Source organism: Struthio camelus, chromosome 26, assembly GCF_040807025.1.
Source record: "Struthio camelus isolate bStrCam1 chromosome 26, bStrCam1.hap1, whole genome shotgun sequence".
Classification (NCBI taxonomy): domain Eukaryota; kingdom Metazoa; phylum Chordata; class Aves; order Struthioniformes; family Struthionidae; genus Struthio; species Struthio camelus.
This window is the reverse complement of record NC_090967.1, coordinates 3,307,249-3,321,456: the sequence shown is the minus strand read 5'-3', so window position 1 is coordinate 3,321,456 and position 14,208 is coordinate 3,307,249. Positions and strand designations below refer to the sequence as shown.

Here is a 14,208-nt window from a genome sequence, read left to right as displayed (position 1 = left end):
TAGATAAGGCTGAGTTATTACTGTTATGTCACGTTTGCTAAAAGCTAAAACAAAGTACTAACCAACAATTAGTAATTATTTGTATACAGACTCCTAAATGTTTCTAGACCTATGAAATATACCAGTAGCAATAAAATTGAAATACAATCAATGCCTCTTGGAAGCTTTGACAAAGTTCCTTATATGAGGGGGGAAAAAAAAGTAGACTTATTTTTACATCTACATGACTTAAAAACTTGGTGTGATTCCTTGAAGGATGTCATAGATATCCCTCATCCACAGTCAATTTCTGTTCATTTCTGATTGATGAAGGGGGTGTGACTTAGGATAAGTGACTACGGGTAAGACTTAGCACTTCCAGGTCTTTTTTTCCCCCTCCCCTCTGTCCTCCAGTGGATTAAGATTCAAATTCAAGGTGGTCTTAGTCTGTGTTGCACACACAGTGAAAGTGAACAGAGGTTCCAATAGCAGTGCCAGTGTTAAATCTGCATTAAGAGATCCCTTTTAATAGGGGTATCTCCTAAATTTCTCCTAAAGCAGTAGGCATGCATTAAAACAAAACAAAAAAAAAAAAAAACTTTGTATTTTGAGTTGGCCAAAAAGGTTGAGGTAGGATCTCTGTGTATGAATTAACATCTTCAGTAGCACAAGCATATCGTAGTGCCTTCAGCCTTGATTCACAAAGGCTTTCCTATGGCAGATAAAACTTATAAGGAAAGACATATTAAACAATGATCTCATGTCAACTCTGTAGAAAATATAATAATTAGACAGGGATTTCTGTTCTGAACGTTTGTTGCTGGATGTCATAGCATTTGTAAGAGAGCTGGCTTCATGTCTCAGCATGGCTTGAGCTCATGTTGTGTATCTTGATCCCAGAAGTGAGACAAGGAAGGGTAAGAGATGTTGCCTTAATTGACCTTTTTTCCTGACACGGTCTGTCTTGTCCCTTGCGGAAGTAGAGGTTTGCTAGCATGCACGATTTGGCCGTAAGTCCAGCTTTTGTGTGTAGTTTGGGATCCGTGAGGATTAGTGGTACAGTACTGGATCAGTACAAAGAGGAGTGGGTGATCTGTCACTCACTTGGCATGCCCTCATTCCTTCAGGGAAAAGTGAATAAAGTTATGTTGGGCAAGAGTAATGCTGTGTTGGATTTCTTTGTGGATGAGAGTTTGCTTTCCTTAGATAAACAGGATAATTCTGTAGTTCAAAGGGAAATCCAGTACCCAGAACATCTCGGGAAGGCCTGTTCAGGGACAGTTCAGTGACGTGAAATTCAAGTTCAGAAAATGAGAAGTTGTATACCTGCATTAGAGCAGTACTTTGCACCTGCCAGCTCTGTGCATGACCCAAAATGGTAGCATCCAACACTCCTTTCCAGAAATGTAGCTCTGCCAGATTATCGAGCGCAAAATGCCAGAGTACTTATCTCAGAATCACAGAATGGTTGAGGTTGGAAGGGACCTCTGGAGATCATCTAGTCCAACCTCCCTGCTCAAGCAGGGTCCTCTAGAGCATACTTATCTAGTCACAAAGGTTAGCATGTGTGACTGGTTCAGTAAGAAGCTGATGTTAGCGTGGACGTGCTCTATGACAACAGCGGTTAGTGAGATAATGCCACTTTCTCTGCTTGAGGTTGCTTGCTGTCAGCGCTTTACAAATGTCCAGTATAATCAACCCAGAGACTTGAATTTTGCCCCGAGTCTCTTGCTGGCTTGATTACACCTCCAATTTAATTACATTGAACTCTAGGATCCATTGCTGAAACTCACGTTAGGGAAGCGCGCACTGAAATATTCAGCTGTGCAGTAGCTGATGACATATTTACAGTCTTGGCTGCTATTGGGATATCACTAAAAGTAACCTTAATGAGAGCAAAGCTTAATGAAAAGCAGCTTTGACCTGATTGTTCTAACAGTTCCTGCCTTTACATTTTTTTCTGTCCTGCTTTTTATTAGTCTTACTAAAGTAAATGAAACTATGGTTTATGTAACAACCTCTCCCCACCTCCCTTTTCAAAAACAGTCCTAAGCCAACAGACAGAAAAACCCTGGCATCTTTCCTTGTGAGCTAAACTAGCTGTTGACCTTTAGGTTTTGTGTTGTGATATAAGCAACAATTCATAATACAGAAAAACTAAGTAAAATTTGTGTTTCTTTATTTCAGTTTTGATCTCTCTATCCTCTGGGATGCCTAATCACAGTGCTAGCATACAGGTACAGCACTACTTGGGTTTTGGGCGGGGTGTTGTCTATTTGTTCTGCTCTACTATATCATACCAAAGGCCATGGAGAAATTGGGTTGTGGTGTTCTGCCAAAAGTCAAAGTAGTGGCTCACTGAAGAAGTCTCGCTTAGCTCGAGTCTTACTAACTGAAGCGTTTCCTATATAGATTCTCTAATTTCCTTTGCTTTAAAATGCAGATTCTTCTCATCTGGAGGTTTTTCAACTGTTGTATTCATCTGCTACTATCAACACGCTCATGAGAACTGTTCCTTTTGTTTTCAAATCTGGTAGTGCAACAAGACAATCTGCCTAGAAGCCATAGGTCTTGGTCAGAATGCTTCCTTGTGTACTAGAGCCACCCTTGTGTACTGAATGTACTTAAGAAAATTTTAAGAGACTTTTAAGGCTTGTAATAAAAGTGACATGTTTTTTTTTTTTCAGCTTTGTGTTCAGAAGTTAAGAATATTAATAGAAGATTCTGACCAGAACTGTAAGTATGTTGCTTGTCTTTGTGGAAGCTTTTAGTGACCGACCACTGGAGAGAAATTGAGCATTCTTAGAGCAATGAGCTGTCTCTCCAAACAGCTCGTTCAGTATAATAAGAGTCTGGTACGTTGTAAACAATTGCTGCTTTTGTAATGTGGAAATAATTTTGGAGAGTGAACACTTACAAGGAGTAGTTTTCTTAAAAATGAAATGAATTAGTTGCTGTTTGTGGACTTGTAAATCTAAAACACTTCTCTTTCCATGCTCTGGGTTTTCTCTTTTTATAAAGTTGCCACTTGAAAAGTAGTGAGGGATGTTTTGTAGTGTAAGCATAATAGTAACATGCAAGAAGGGTGGTTCCTTTTTATTTGTTTGTTTTGGTGACTACAAGGAACAAAGTTAATACTTTTTTGTGCAAAACTTCTTCCTGCCTTCTGATTTTTTATTATTATTTTTTTTTCTTTTGAGAACAGGGCTCCTACTTAAGAGCGCTAATAAGATCGGTATATTAAAACTGTGTATGTTCCAGGATACCATTCTCAAGGTCTGCAGTTTCTATATATAAAGTGCTTTTTAAATCAGTGGTAAAACTTGAGGCACAAGACAACTGTGGTGAAGATACATATGTCCCTGTATGTGAGATTACCAAATAAAGGAATGTCATCTGTGTTAAGGCATTTCTTTCTCGAAATATGGTCCTCCCCATCAGATTATTTTATTTCAATGTATTAAAATTGAGGATTAAGTAGAAGCACTCACTAAGATTTCATGCTCAACACAAAGCAATATTTCTATATTTGGAAAGAAGTTTTATTTTGTGTCTTTCACAGTGAAATACCTGGGATTGTTAGCTATGTCCAAAATCCTGAAAACGCATCCTAAGTCGGTTCAGTCTCACAAGGATCTCATTCTCCAGTGTCTGGATGACAAAGATGAATCTATCCGACTCAGAGCTTTAGATCTTCTATATGGCATGGTATGCTTCTACATGTACTTTTTCCCTCCGTTCCCTGTGACCCTTTAGTTAGGAGCCGGATATTTAAGAAAAACACTCAACTTCTTCCTCTTCCCCTCTCCCTAGTAGTGTTGTGGTAATAACTCCCACATGTCTTCTGGCTCTTGTGCCAGATCGTTCATTTGGAATAACATAAGAAGACTTGGAAGAACTTCCATTTTGTCTGAAAGGAGTTAATCTGAGTTCAGGCCACGTGGAAGTCAACCCTCAGTCTGCTTTTCTAATGACTAAACCTTAGCTACTCCTCCTGTACTTCCTCAAGGCATAAAGCAGGCTGTAGGATATATTCAGATATGCCTATAACGTTCAGTGTAGCAGTCCACGTTGCAGCACACCACAGCACGAGTTGACATCAGTTACAAAAAGTTTGCGAAAGAGCGCTCTGAAACAACAGGAGAGCACAAAGACAGCTTTAAGCTGTTTAAACGTCTAATTTGCCCTTCCCTGTAAGTTTTGTTATGCCTTTTAATGACGCATACAGAATCTCTCTCTGGTTATTTTCCTCTGTGCACCCAGTCTTGTGCATGCATTTCGCAACTGCCCAGCGCAGTTTGTAAAAGCAAGGAGGATCCTTGTGGTGAGGAAAATTTGATCTCTGAAAGGGCTGTGGTTAAGATTCATAACGTCCTTTTCACTCAGACTTCCCCACCCGCCGTGTTATCCCAGATAAAGGGATAATGGTAGATATCATGTCTCAAAGACTCCTTACTTGCTCTTCTAAAATGGGAAGAAGGAGGGCATTTTTTCTGGTACTACTCATGAGATGACAGTAATTTCATGAAAGTTTGATTAGGACAGTGGTGTTAATGTTGCAAAAAGAAGTGGAGTTCTTTAACTCTTTCAGGAGTTAAATTCTTCTTGGTCAACAGACAGCCTAGGTGAAACAGTTCATCATTTTGCTCAACCCTGTCGCTGAGGAGAGTGCTGTGTAATGAACTTTATTACAGAAATACTTGTACTTGCATTTTTGTTAGAGGTCTCCTTTACCCCCGCTTGCTGAGTGATTATAGCCAGAAGCAGGGGGTCATAGCAACTGGTGATACTTACTAAATGTTTTGGTCACTTTATTTAGACAAGTAGGTTTCCAGAGCAGATTAGTACAGCTTTGCTTTGAAATGCTAGAATTCTGTTGGATGTAAATGAGTCTTCAAGTTTTTTCAGTTTAAAATAGAAAGTTTCTTAAGCTAGTAATTTTTTTTTATGCTGACAGAAGCAGAAAACTCATTTTCTCCTGGATATCTGCATTATTACTAGTAATTCTGATTAGTTTTCCATTCCTTGGAGATTTTTAAAATTTGACTGGACCAGGCCGTGAGCAACTGACCTCACCTTGGAGTAGGCCCTGCTTTGTGCAGGTGATTGTACTTAGAGGGTTTAGAGGTCCCTTCCAACTAAAATTACTCTGTGGTTCCATGATACTGTTTAAGTCTAGTATAGCTGTGATAGGTATCCTAGCCACTAGTGACCTAAAAGAACAGGCAGGTCCACTTGCTCTAACAGTGAATAAATTTGGTTCCTCATTGCAGCTGAACTCCTTAGGTACGAGTGAAGATCTGCCTACAGACTGTTTACTATCTCTTGTGTTCCGTTTTCTTGTTAACAAATAACACAGGTCCATCAAAGAGTTAGCAGCTGCTTTAATGCGATTAGAAGGACTTAGCGGCACAGCAAATGGCTTATGTAGGTTCACCATCTCAATACTCCTTGACAGGTATCGAAGAAGAACTTGATGGAGATAGTGAAGAAATTGATGATTCACGTGGATAAAGCTGAAGGCACGACGTACCGGGACGAGTTGCTGACCAAAATCATAGATATTTGTAGTCAATCCAATTATCAATATATCACAAACTTTGAATGGTCAGTGTATTTATGTGTCAACTTTGAAATCATCAGCAATGGTAATGCGTTACTGCCTGCTAATAAAATTGTGTTCCTTTCGCTTCCTGTAGGTACATAAGCATTTTGGTGGAACTGACCCGACTGGAAGGCACACGGCACGGGCATCTTATAGCAGCTCAGATGTTGGATGTAGCTATCAGAGTTAAAGCTATTCGGAAGTTTGCAGTTTCTCAAATGGCTATGCTTCTGGACAATGCTCATCTCATAGCCAGCAACACCCAGAGAAATGGAATCTGTGAGGTGCTTTATGCTGCCGCTTGGATATGCGGAGAGTTCTCTGAGTAAGTTTTGCAAACAGAAAGCCAGATGCCCTTTGAGTGCCTTGTTTTCGAGTGGAGGTTCAGGTCGCTATTATTCTTTTCTGTGTATTAAGTGTTACATACTAGGCTTTATTTTCACTTCATTTTAAGGAAAAAACATAACCTCATTGATGTGAGCGGAAAAGTACAGCATAGCAAGAAGGTAGCCGGACTGCTAGATCCGGATTGTCTGTGGAGTTGGAACTTAAAAATGCAATGAATGCTCAGTTAGTAGAGAGGATGCCGCACTTGTAAAGGCGGAAGCTGAAGTGCCTCCCCCACCCTTTTGGGGTTGAGGGTTTTTTGTTTGTTTTCGATAGGCTAAGGCTATATATAAATTGGCCTTTGTCATGTTACTACTGCAATCTGGAAGGGGAAGATAGCAAGTGCTTATGGATTTGTAGCCTGCCCTATCTTTCCGCAGTATTTTGTATTGCAACTAAGGTTTTTAAAAATTCTTCTGTCTGATGAAATGTTGAACTTTCTCAGTTGATGTCTCTTATCTGTCCACTCTGTCTTTTTAGACACCTTGAGGAAGCAAACCAAACTTTAGAAGCAATGTTGAGGCCTAAAGTTACAACTCTACCAGGCCACATCCAGGCAGTTTATGTCCAGAACATGGTGAAGCTCTATGCATCCATCCTACAGCAGAAAGAGCAATCTGGGGAAAAGGAAGCAGCTCAGGAAATTACACAGCTGATGATTGAGCGTTTGCCTCAGTTTGTACAGAGTGCAGATCTAGAAGTTCAGGAGAGGGTAAGAGAACAGAATTACCATGGAATTCCTCATACAAAATCTCTCATTTGTATTGGTGCATGTATGTGATTTTCTGTGGACTTGCACACGTGCTTGGTAAGCCAGTGTTATCAATGGAGCCTTGTTTTTGTTCTGCACTTTGTGCAACTCCGTGAAACAGAAACTGTAGAATTAAAGAAGTGGGAAGAGTGGCGACGTTTCATGTCAGAGCCCAGATCTAATTCCAGTTCAATACGATCTCTGAAGACTGCTTGCGAGAGTATAAAAACTAAATCTTTTTGAGTAAAAATTATGTAAGCATGAATGTCATTTAGCATTCATGTATATGCTTTCAATAGCATGAAACATCTGACAGACTTGAAGTTCATCTTCCAGGGTGGCAATTCAGAATGATATAAGGTGGCTAAAGTGATTTTTGCAGTGTGCTGATAAAGTAATCAAAAAGAGCTGCCTTAAATGTTGCTGCCTGAAGTGGATTCCCAGGGCAGTCATGTTCTGAAACGAGCTGCCCCTTATCAGAAGTAGTCATTGTGTGGAAGGTGGAAGAGATGAAGACTGCTAACTGTAGTGTTTGGAAAAACAGAACATAATTCTTCAAGCTTTACTGTGACTTGCTTAATTTGTTGGGCTTATATGGAAAATTCAAATTAGTTTGGTTTTATGTGTGATAAAAATTAAAAATGGCAAATGGTTAATTTGTAGTAAGACATAATTAACTCGGCAGCAGATTCTGATTTGCGTCCAGTGATAAAAATGCTGTGTGCCAGCCCAATCTAAATGGGAGGAACAAGAGAGAGGCTGTGCGGACAGATGGGTGCTTTTATGCTACATAGCAAGTGCGCACAGTGAACCGCACAGAGTGGGACTACAGCCTCCTCAGCCCAGCCCCACTACTCATTCCCTGATAAGCCTACGTTTTCACTTTCAGTGTTTTTTGTCATTTTTGAAAAAATCCACTTCTGAAAATCCGGTCTACTATGCATTTGCTTCTAGAACAAGCATTTTGTAAGGCCAGGTAAATAATACTGTAGGCTATGGGAGAGAAAGAGGCACCTGTATTCTTGGTTGCATATTCAAAGCAATAGTGAATGGGATGCAGTTAGAAGAGGGGGTCCCGGATCTTTAACGTTTACTCTAAACCTGTCGTTTATGGTGCTTCCCTTAATTCCCTCAGTACAGTAGTCGATACAGTTATCTTTTGTTGACTTATTGCAATTGGGTTTTGGTTCAGTTGTTACTAGTTTTGGAATTATTTTTCCATTTCTTTTCAGGCTTCTTGCATCTTGCAGCTAATAAAATACATTCAGAAGTTACAAATAAAAGAAGTACCTGTAGCTGAGGAAGTAATAGCACTGTTTGCTGGTGAGCTGAACCCTGTAGCTCCTAAAGCACAGAAAAAAGTCCCAGTTCCCGAGGGGTAAGTTTACTTCTCTCTCCGAAAGCCTTATTGAAACTTGTAAACTCTTAAACTAAGCGTATGACTGGAAACACTGAAATACTCAAAGCTTCTGGGTAAAGCTATATGTCTGTGTTCACTGTAATGCTTACCAGCTTGGACCTTGATGCTTGGATCAATGAGCCTCCATCAGATAGTGAGTCTGAGGATGAAAAGCCCAAAACAATTTTTCATGATGAGGAACAAAGACATTCCAGACACAAACAGCCAGAAATAGATGAAGAGGAGCTGGCCAGAGTGAGTGAACTTTACATGCTTTGTTAATGAAGTTGAAAGTGCACTAAAGCGGTGGTGGTTGTGGATTTCTCCATGTAGCTGGGAGCACTTGGCTTTGCACAGTTTGATGTGAACAAAGTTGAAGTATTTGAATCCAAGTATTTTCCAGAAAAAAAGTCTAGGAGTGGTGGGGTTGGGGAGGTGGTTTGTTTTTGGCACTTTTGAAAATACGTTCAATATAAAGTTCTTCTGGAAGCCTAGCTTGCCTATTTTGTCCAAGTGAAAGCAAGATCTTATAAAAACTTGGCCCTTGCTAGTTCTGAGTTGTTCTAAAAATCTGATGTGTAAACTGGAGTATAAGTTGTTTTAAGTCCCGTGGAGTAGATGTTTTGTAAAAGTTTATGTTCACTTACTGAATTTTTTGATTGATGGGAGATTTGTGCGGGTGCACTGTCTCTTCCCTGCGGAATGTACATCTTGCAATTAACTTTGAAGTGCAGGGTGTTAGGGATGAGCACGTGCTAAGCTCTGCAACTAATTTTTTTTTACGTATCTCCTTCATTCATCTGTCTTGTAGTCTATCTCCCCCTACAAAAAAGGCCTCTGTATCAGCACAGAAAGAAACGGCTGAAAGCTTAGTACCTTTGGTCAGACTTTAGCAGTTTCTATTAATTACTGTGTGATGCGACTGTCCCCAGTTGTGATAGTACCTTTCCTGCTTCTAACCTGTTGCCTATTTTGATTGAGAAAATTTTCTATTGGCAAGAATCCTTGCTTCCTCTCTGTTGCAAAAATGAGGATAGAAACAATTGAACTGCCACCAAAATCTGATATTTGGGAAGTTACTGTCTCTAGACTCAGAACATCCTTTCTTTACCTTTTGAGGAGTACTAGTTATAGCAGTTTTAGTAATTTTATTTATATCTCAGCATATCTTGTAACTACAAAGCTCGACAGCTGGTTTAATATAATCAGTCTGTTCCACTGTAGTTTTTGCAAGTAGTTTTGCAGTGTTCCAAATATTCAGGGAGACCATACTTTGCCCTCTGATGCCTTTTATCTGTCTTTGCTTATAAACAAACATTATAACTACAGTTAGGTTTTGTTTTTGTTCCTTTCAGCGTCGAGAAGCCCGGAAACAAGAACAGGCAAACAACCCATTTTATATTAAAAGTTCTCCTTCCCCGCAGAAGGTGAGCAAGTCTGACTGAAAATCTATTGCTGTCCTCTCATATAATTGTACGAAAGCTCTCTGAACGTGAGAAGTTTCCCAGAGGGAAGGGGTAGCTCTGATTACTTCGACTGCAGTTATTGCCGCCTAATACTGTAGCAATTGGAGTGAATACCTACGCTGTTTTCATAAGCCTTGTCCTTGTTAAGAAAACCACAAATGACCTTCTATCAGAAGAGCAGCCAGTTGTCAGTGGATCTCCAGTGGACCTCCAGTTTAGAACTAAATGCTGCAGAGACACTCTTTGCCTTCGTACTCCTGTCTGACAAATTCCTGTGCAGGTGGCTGCCCCAATTCTGGGGGATAGAAGAGTTCAGGTTGCCAGGCACTTCATATAGAGCAATGGAGAGAGAATGAAGTAACACTTTTAAGGTCCGTAATTAACAGCCAGCCCAAAACATGCTGGCTTGAACATGCAGTGTGTTTTCTGGATCAAAAAGTTACTGCAGTTTTTCTTGCTGCTTCCTCCTTATTCTCTCCCGTCTTCAGGGAAGGAGCATGCTTTATCCCCTTTATATCATAAGGGCTGCCCTATTTCCTTCAACCTAGGCCTTATAATTTATCTTTTGAACTGGCAAGTTATTACCAATGAAACACAAAATTGAAAATTTTCAAAGAGTTGTATCAAGCCTTTTTCATGGCTATGGCAGAGTTAAAGCACTACAGCTAGAAATGAGGTCTTACAGAATAGTTACCAGTTGGCTCTAAAATACACCCTGCTACCAGATGGGATTTAGTAGTGAACTGTTTTGAAATATGTCTGTTTATATAGATATGTATCTGATGATGCTCAGAATATAACAAATTTTCATTTGCCCAGAGATACCAAGACACTCCAGGTGTGGAACATATACCTGTAGTCCAGATTGACCTTTCTGTTCCCTTAAAAGTTCCAGGTAAGTGCAGCTAATCCTTGCAATAAATTATAGAAATCCAGTTAAGCAGAACTAATAGTTCCCTCTTAATTTTTAAGAGCAGAGAGCATACTCCCGTTAGATTCTTAAGTATCTCTCCTTAACTAATGTGCGTTTGAGAATACAGCTCAGTCTGAGGGAGAAGCAGCATATTCGCAGATGTACTTTGCAATCTGAGCGTACTTCCTCTCAAGACCGTATTAAAAGTAACTCTGTGATTAAGCATGTTGTACAGCCAAGTCTGTAACATGTAAACTAATCACTGTCCTGTGTAGGAAGCAGTCACATTTAGAATGTTTTAAAGGGCTGAACGAAGCAATTGGGAGAAATTAAGTAGAGTCTAAAAGTACAAATACATATTTTAATATGTTGTTGCGTTACAAGTGGTGAATTGTAAGAGCGAATGTTTAAGGTTTACACAGCAAAGGGTTTTCCAAAAACGTGGAAAGTAGCACGGCCTTAGAGCTGATTGTTATGTAAAATATTGATGTTTAGCCCATCTTTGTAATCCGCTTAATGTGAACGAGAATCGGAGAGCAGGATAGAGCTCTGTCCTATTTTTGGAGAGAGATGGAGCGTAGTAGTAAAGCTTCTGCTGGAGGGAGATGCTAGAGCTTCCACTATGTGAGATGATGTCGAAGTGTGGAGAAGTGTTGATCCTTCTGATTCTGAGAAGCTAGAATGAAGGTTCGCTCCTAACATATTGTTGCAGCGATCAATGTTCATGTGGACTCTAGCCTGAAAGCAGTTTGGCTTCCTCTGCAGGAATGCCTATGTCTGACCAGTATGTGAAATTGGAAGAAGAGCGAAGACATAAGCAGAAGCTGGAGAAAGACAAGAAAAAGAAAAAACAGAAAAAGGAGAAGAAAGGTAAACATCACCGCCATAACTCTCTGCACACAGAGAGTGAAGAGGATATTGCCCCAGCTCATCATGTTGATATCATCACAGAAGAGATGCCAGAGGTTAGTTGCCCGTTTGTGGTGGCCTGAGCTGCAGGGTTTGTCTTTGTGCTTTTCTGAAGAGATTTTCCCCCCTGCAAATTGTCAGCCAGTCTGGATTGTTGCAGTCCAAGAGCACTGATTTCTTGCAAAGCTGTTTAAGAAATGATTGATTGAGATGATCCTAAGCCGTTCTTTGCAGGAGGAGGAATGATTTTTTTTTTTGGGGGGGGGGGGGGAAGGGGGAGGGGGGGTACGCAAAAAGACCAAAAATGCCACTGAAGCTATTAAAAAACAATGTGCATCTCTGCTATAAAAGTAACACTGTCCAAATAGCTGCTTCATTTATTATGCTTTGCTGCCTCACTCTGATATTAACTTGCTGTCTAGTCAGCAGGTTTGCAGCTGATTATAATTAATTGCACATGCTAATGGTGTAATTTGTGTTTGTTCCTAAAACTTCCTTTAATCAAAACCAAACAGCAGCAATTCAGATCCTGCAGTTTGTGAAGAATGGTTTTCTGTTCTAAATTAATCTCATAACTAGATGCTGCATTCAAGTGCACTGTTCATATAGCTTATTTTGCCTGAATGCATGCTGGCCTATTTCATTCTTAGCGATCTAACAAGGCTGGTTTTGGGAGACAGAATTTTAACTTTAAAATTGCCCGTGGTTTACTTCTTCAGTGGATGGTCTCTTTCTCTCTCCTGCAGAATGCTTTGCCCAGTGATGAGGATGACAAAGATCCTAATGATCCATATAAGGCACTTGATATAGACCTGGATAAGTAAGTGACAGTTTTATATGTGAATTTACTTAATAATTAATGAGAATGCGTGAGGGCTAGTCTGGAGCAAAAGAAGAAAACTGCCCTACCTGCAGTTCATTAGGTGAGAAGACTAGTCTGTCTCCATGTCTTAGATGTAACCTTAGCTGATCATCCAATTTGTGTTCCCATTGTGTGCTGGCAGTTCCTGCCTGCAGCATAGATGCTGAGAACTAAGCTGCTAAAATAGTGGGAGTTTTGGATGGGTAGGGAGGATGGGCATTATGTGAATGAATCGAGTCTGAAAGCAAAAGCAGCACAGATTGAACTGGTACCAGATTGAAGTGAGCCAGGCCAGTCGGGTGAGCTTTTGGGTGTGCTAATATCTCTTTGGTCCGATCCACGTTGGCACCAAGAATGCAACCTGCATTAATCTGTGTGCATCTTAAAATCAATATACCCACAGCAAGCCTGCATGGTTGTGTTGTGTGAATTTGTAACCAGTCTGTAGCATCCCCAGAGGGTGTGGACCTTTAGGGTAGTGCCACAGTCCAAATGTTTTAATATGATTAAGTGAGCCCTATGCCATAGCTTTGACCAGAATCTGGTTGCCATTCAGCCAGTGGAGTTGTTGTGGTACTGGTGCCCTGGGCTGCAGTGCAGCAGACCCTGAAGTTATGCAGGCAACCTGATAATTAGAAGCAAGCTGTTAAATAAGTGCATGGAGGGTGTCTTTTTTAATGCTTCCTGTAAGGCTTTAAAGACTGTTCTAGCTACAGCCAGCATGCACACATGTGCTCTCTCTTTCTGTGATTCTTAAACAACTTTAAAGTCTGTGTCACTGTCCAGAACTCTCAAAGAAATCTGTATGAGTTTGGCACCACAATTCCTTTAAAAAATGTGAGGTAGTTTCTTTGATAGCTAAAAGAAGAGCAGATTTTGAGCCGCCCCCCCCCCCCCCCCAAAAAAAAAAAAAATTAGTCAGATTCCTCTTTTGAGTCTGCAGGGGACAAATATATGAAAGGAAATGAATTCATAGCAGTAGAGCTGGTGTTTGTATGAGAAGCCTAAACAGCATAGAAAACATTTAACAGAGCAGTTTCTAAATGTTGTGCTCCAGGAGGCATCTTTGGGCTTTTGTATTGTTTCCATCCGTTCTCCTCCCATTTCACATGAGTCACTGCTCTCCTGTCACGTTTTCTCATATCTCTGTCCTCTCTCTTTCTTTCTGTGCTTGCACTGCTATGTCTGTGTCACGCTCACATGCAGTCTGGTTTCAGGGAAGCCTTCCAGGTAAGAATATATCGCTAAGCAGTTGGCCTTCTTTGTAAGGTTGGTTGATTTCGGTGGACAGCATCAATACTTGAAGGGTCATGAAACTACTGAAATCACTGACCCTCACGTTTGTGTGAGAGAACTTCATTGCTGACTTCCAGCTACAATCCCCGTTGTTGTGCAGGTATATGTGAAAAAGTTTAAAAATGAGATCTGCTTACTGTTCAGACAGATGTGATCTTGCTGGCTATACAGTGTCTGTTTCAAAGTAAAAATAGATCAAGTCCAGTGCTCCTTACAATATAAGCAAAAAATTGAGGTGAGTGGAAACCAGCAGAAGTCTTCCTGAGCTGGTGTTTGCTGCTCAGACGTGACAATTGACGTTAAGCAAAAGTTGTAGAAAAAGAGGCACTCAGTGGATTTCTACCTCACTGATTTCTGGACAGTGTTTGACAAGAATGGAGAAACTTCCATGGTGGTGTTTTTCCAAGTAATGAATTTTGGACGCAACATAAATCAGAACTACCAGCCGTGCTCTTGCAAACAATTATCTGAAATAAAATGCAGCTTTTTAATATAATGGTTGAACACAGATTCAGAACATAAACTTCCAAAATGAAGCGATTCATTGCTTACCTCTTTTCCAGTCAGAGTTACCTATTCATTGATAACAGAAACCATGCCTTTCAAGGGCTGTTAGAGCCAGCCAGTCAGTTCACAGCTTG

The 14,208-nt window shown here is 40.4% G+C and overlaps 1 protein-coding gene across 2 annotated transcripts in view; it reads left to right on the top strand.

Annotated features, from left to right (window-relative positions):
- Positions 1 to 14,208, top strand: part of AP3D1 (adaptor related protein complex 3 subunit delta 1) — a 46,125-nt gene that overhangs the window by 21,936 nt on the left and 9,981 nt on the right. For both annotated transcript variants that reach the window (XM_068919603.1, XM_068919604.1), the window contains exons 10-21: positions 2,167 to 2,216; positions 2,667 to 2,715; positions 3,542 to 3,687; positions 5,438 to 5,586; positions 5,679 to 5,909; positions 6,452 to 6,683; positions 7,955 to 8,100; positions 8,235 to 8,376; positions 9,477 to 9,548; positions 10,407 to 10,482; positions 11,266 to 11,465; positions 12,156 to 12,229. In XM_068919603.1, coding sequence (XP_068775704.1) covers positions 2,167 to 2,216; positions 2,667 to 2,715; positions 3,542 to 3,687; positions 5,438 to 5,586; positions 5,679 to 5,909; positions 6,452 to 6,683; positions 7,955 to 8,100; positions 8,235 to 8,376; positions 9,477 to 9,548; positions 10,407 to 10,482; positions 11,266 to 11,465; positions 12,156 to 12,229 — 1,567 coding nt within the window. The remainder of the gene's footprint in view (positions 1 to 2,166; positions 2,217 to 2,666; positions 2,716 to 3,541; positions 3,688 to 5,437; positions 5,587 to 5,678; positions 5,910 to 6,451; positions 6,684 to 7,954; positions 8,101 to 8,234; positions 8,377 to 9,476; positions 9,549 to 10,406; positions 10,483 to 11,265; positions 11,466 to 12,155; positions 12,230 to 14,208) is intronic.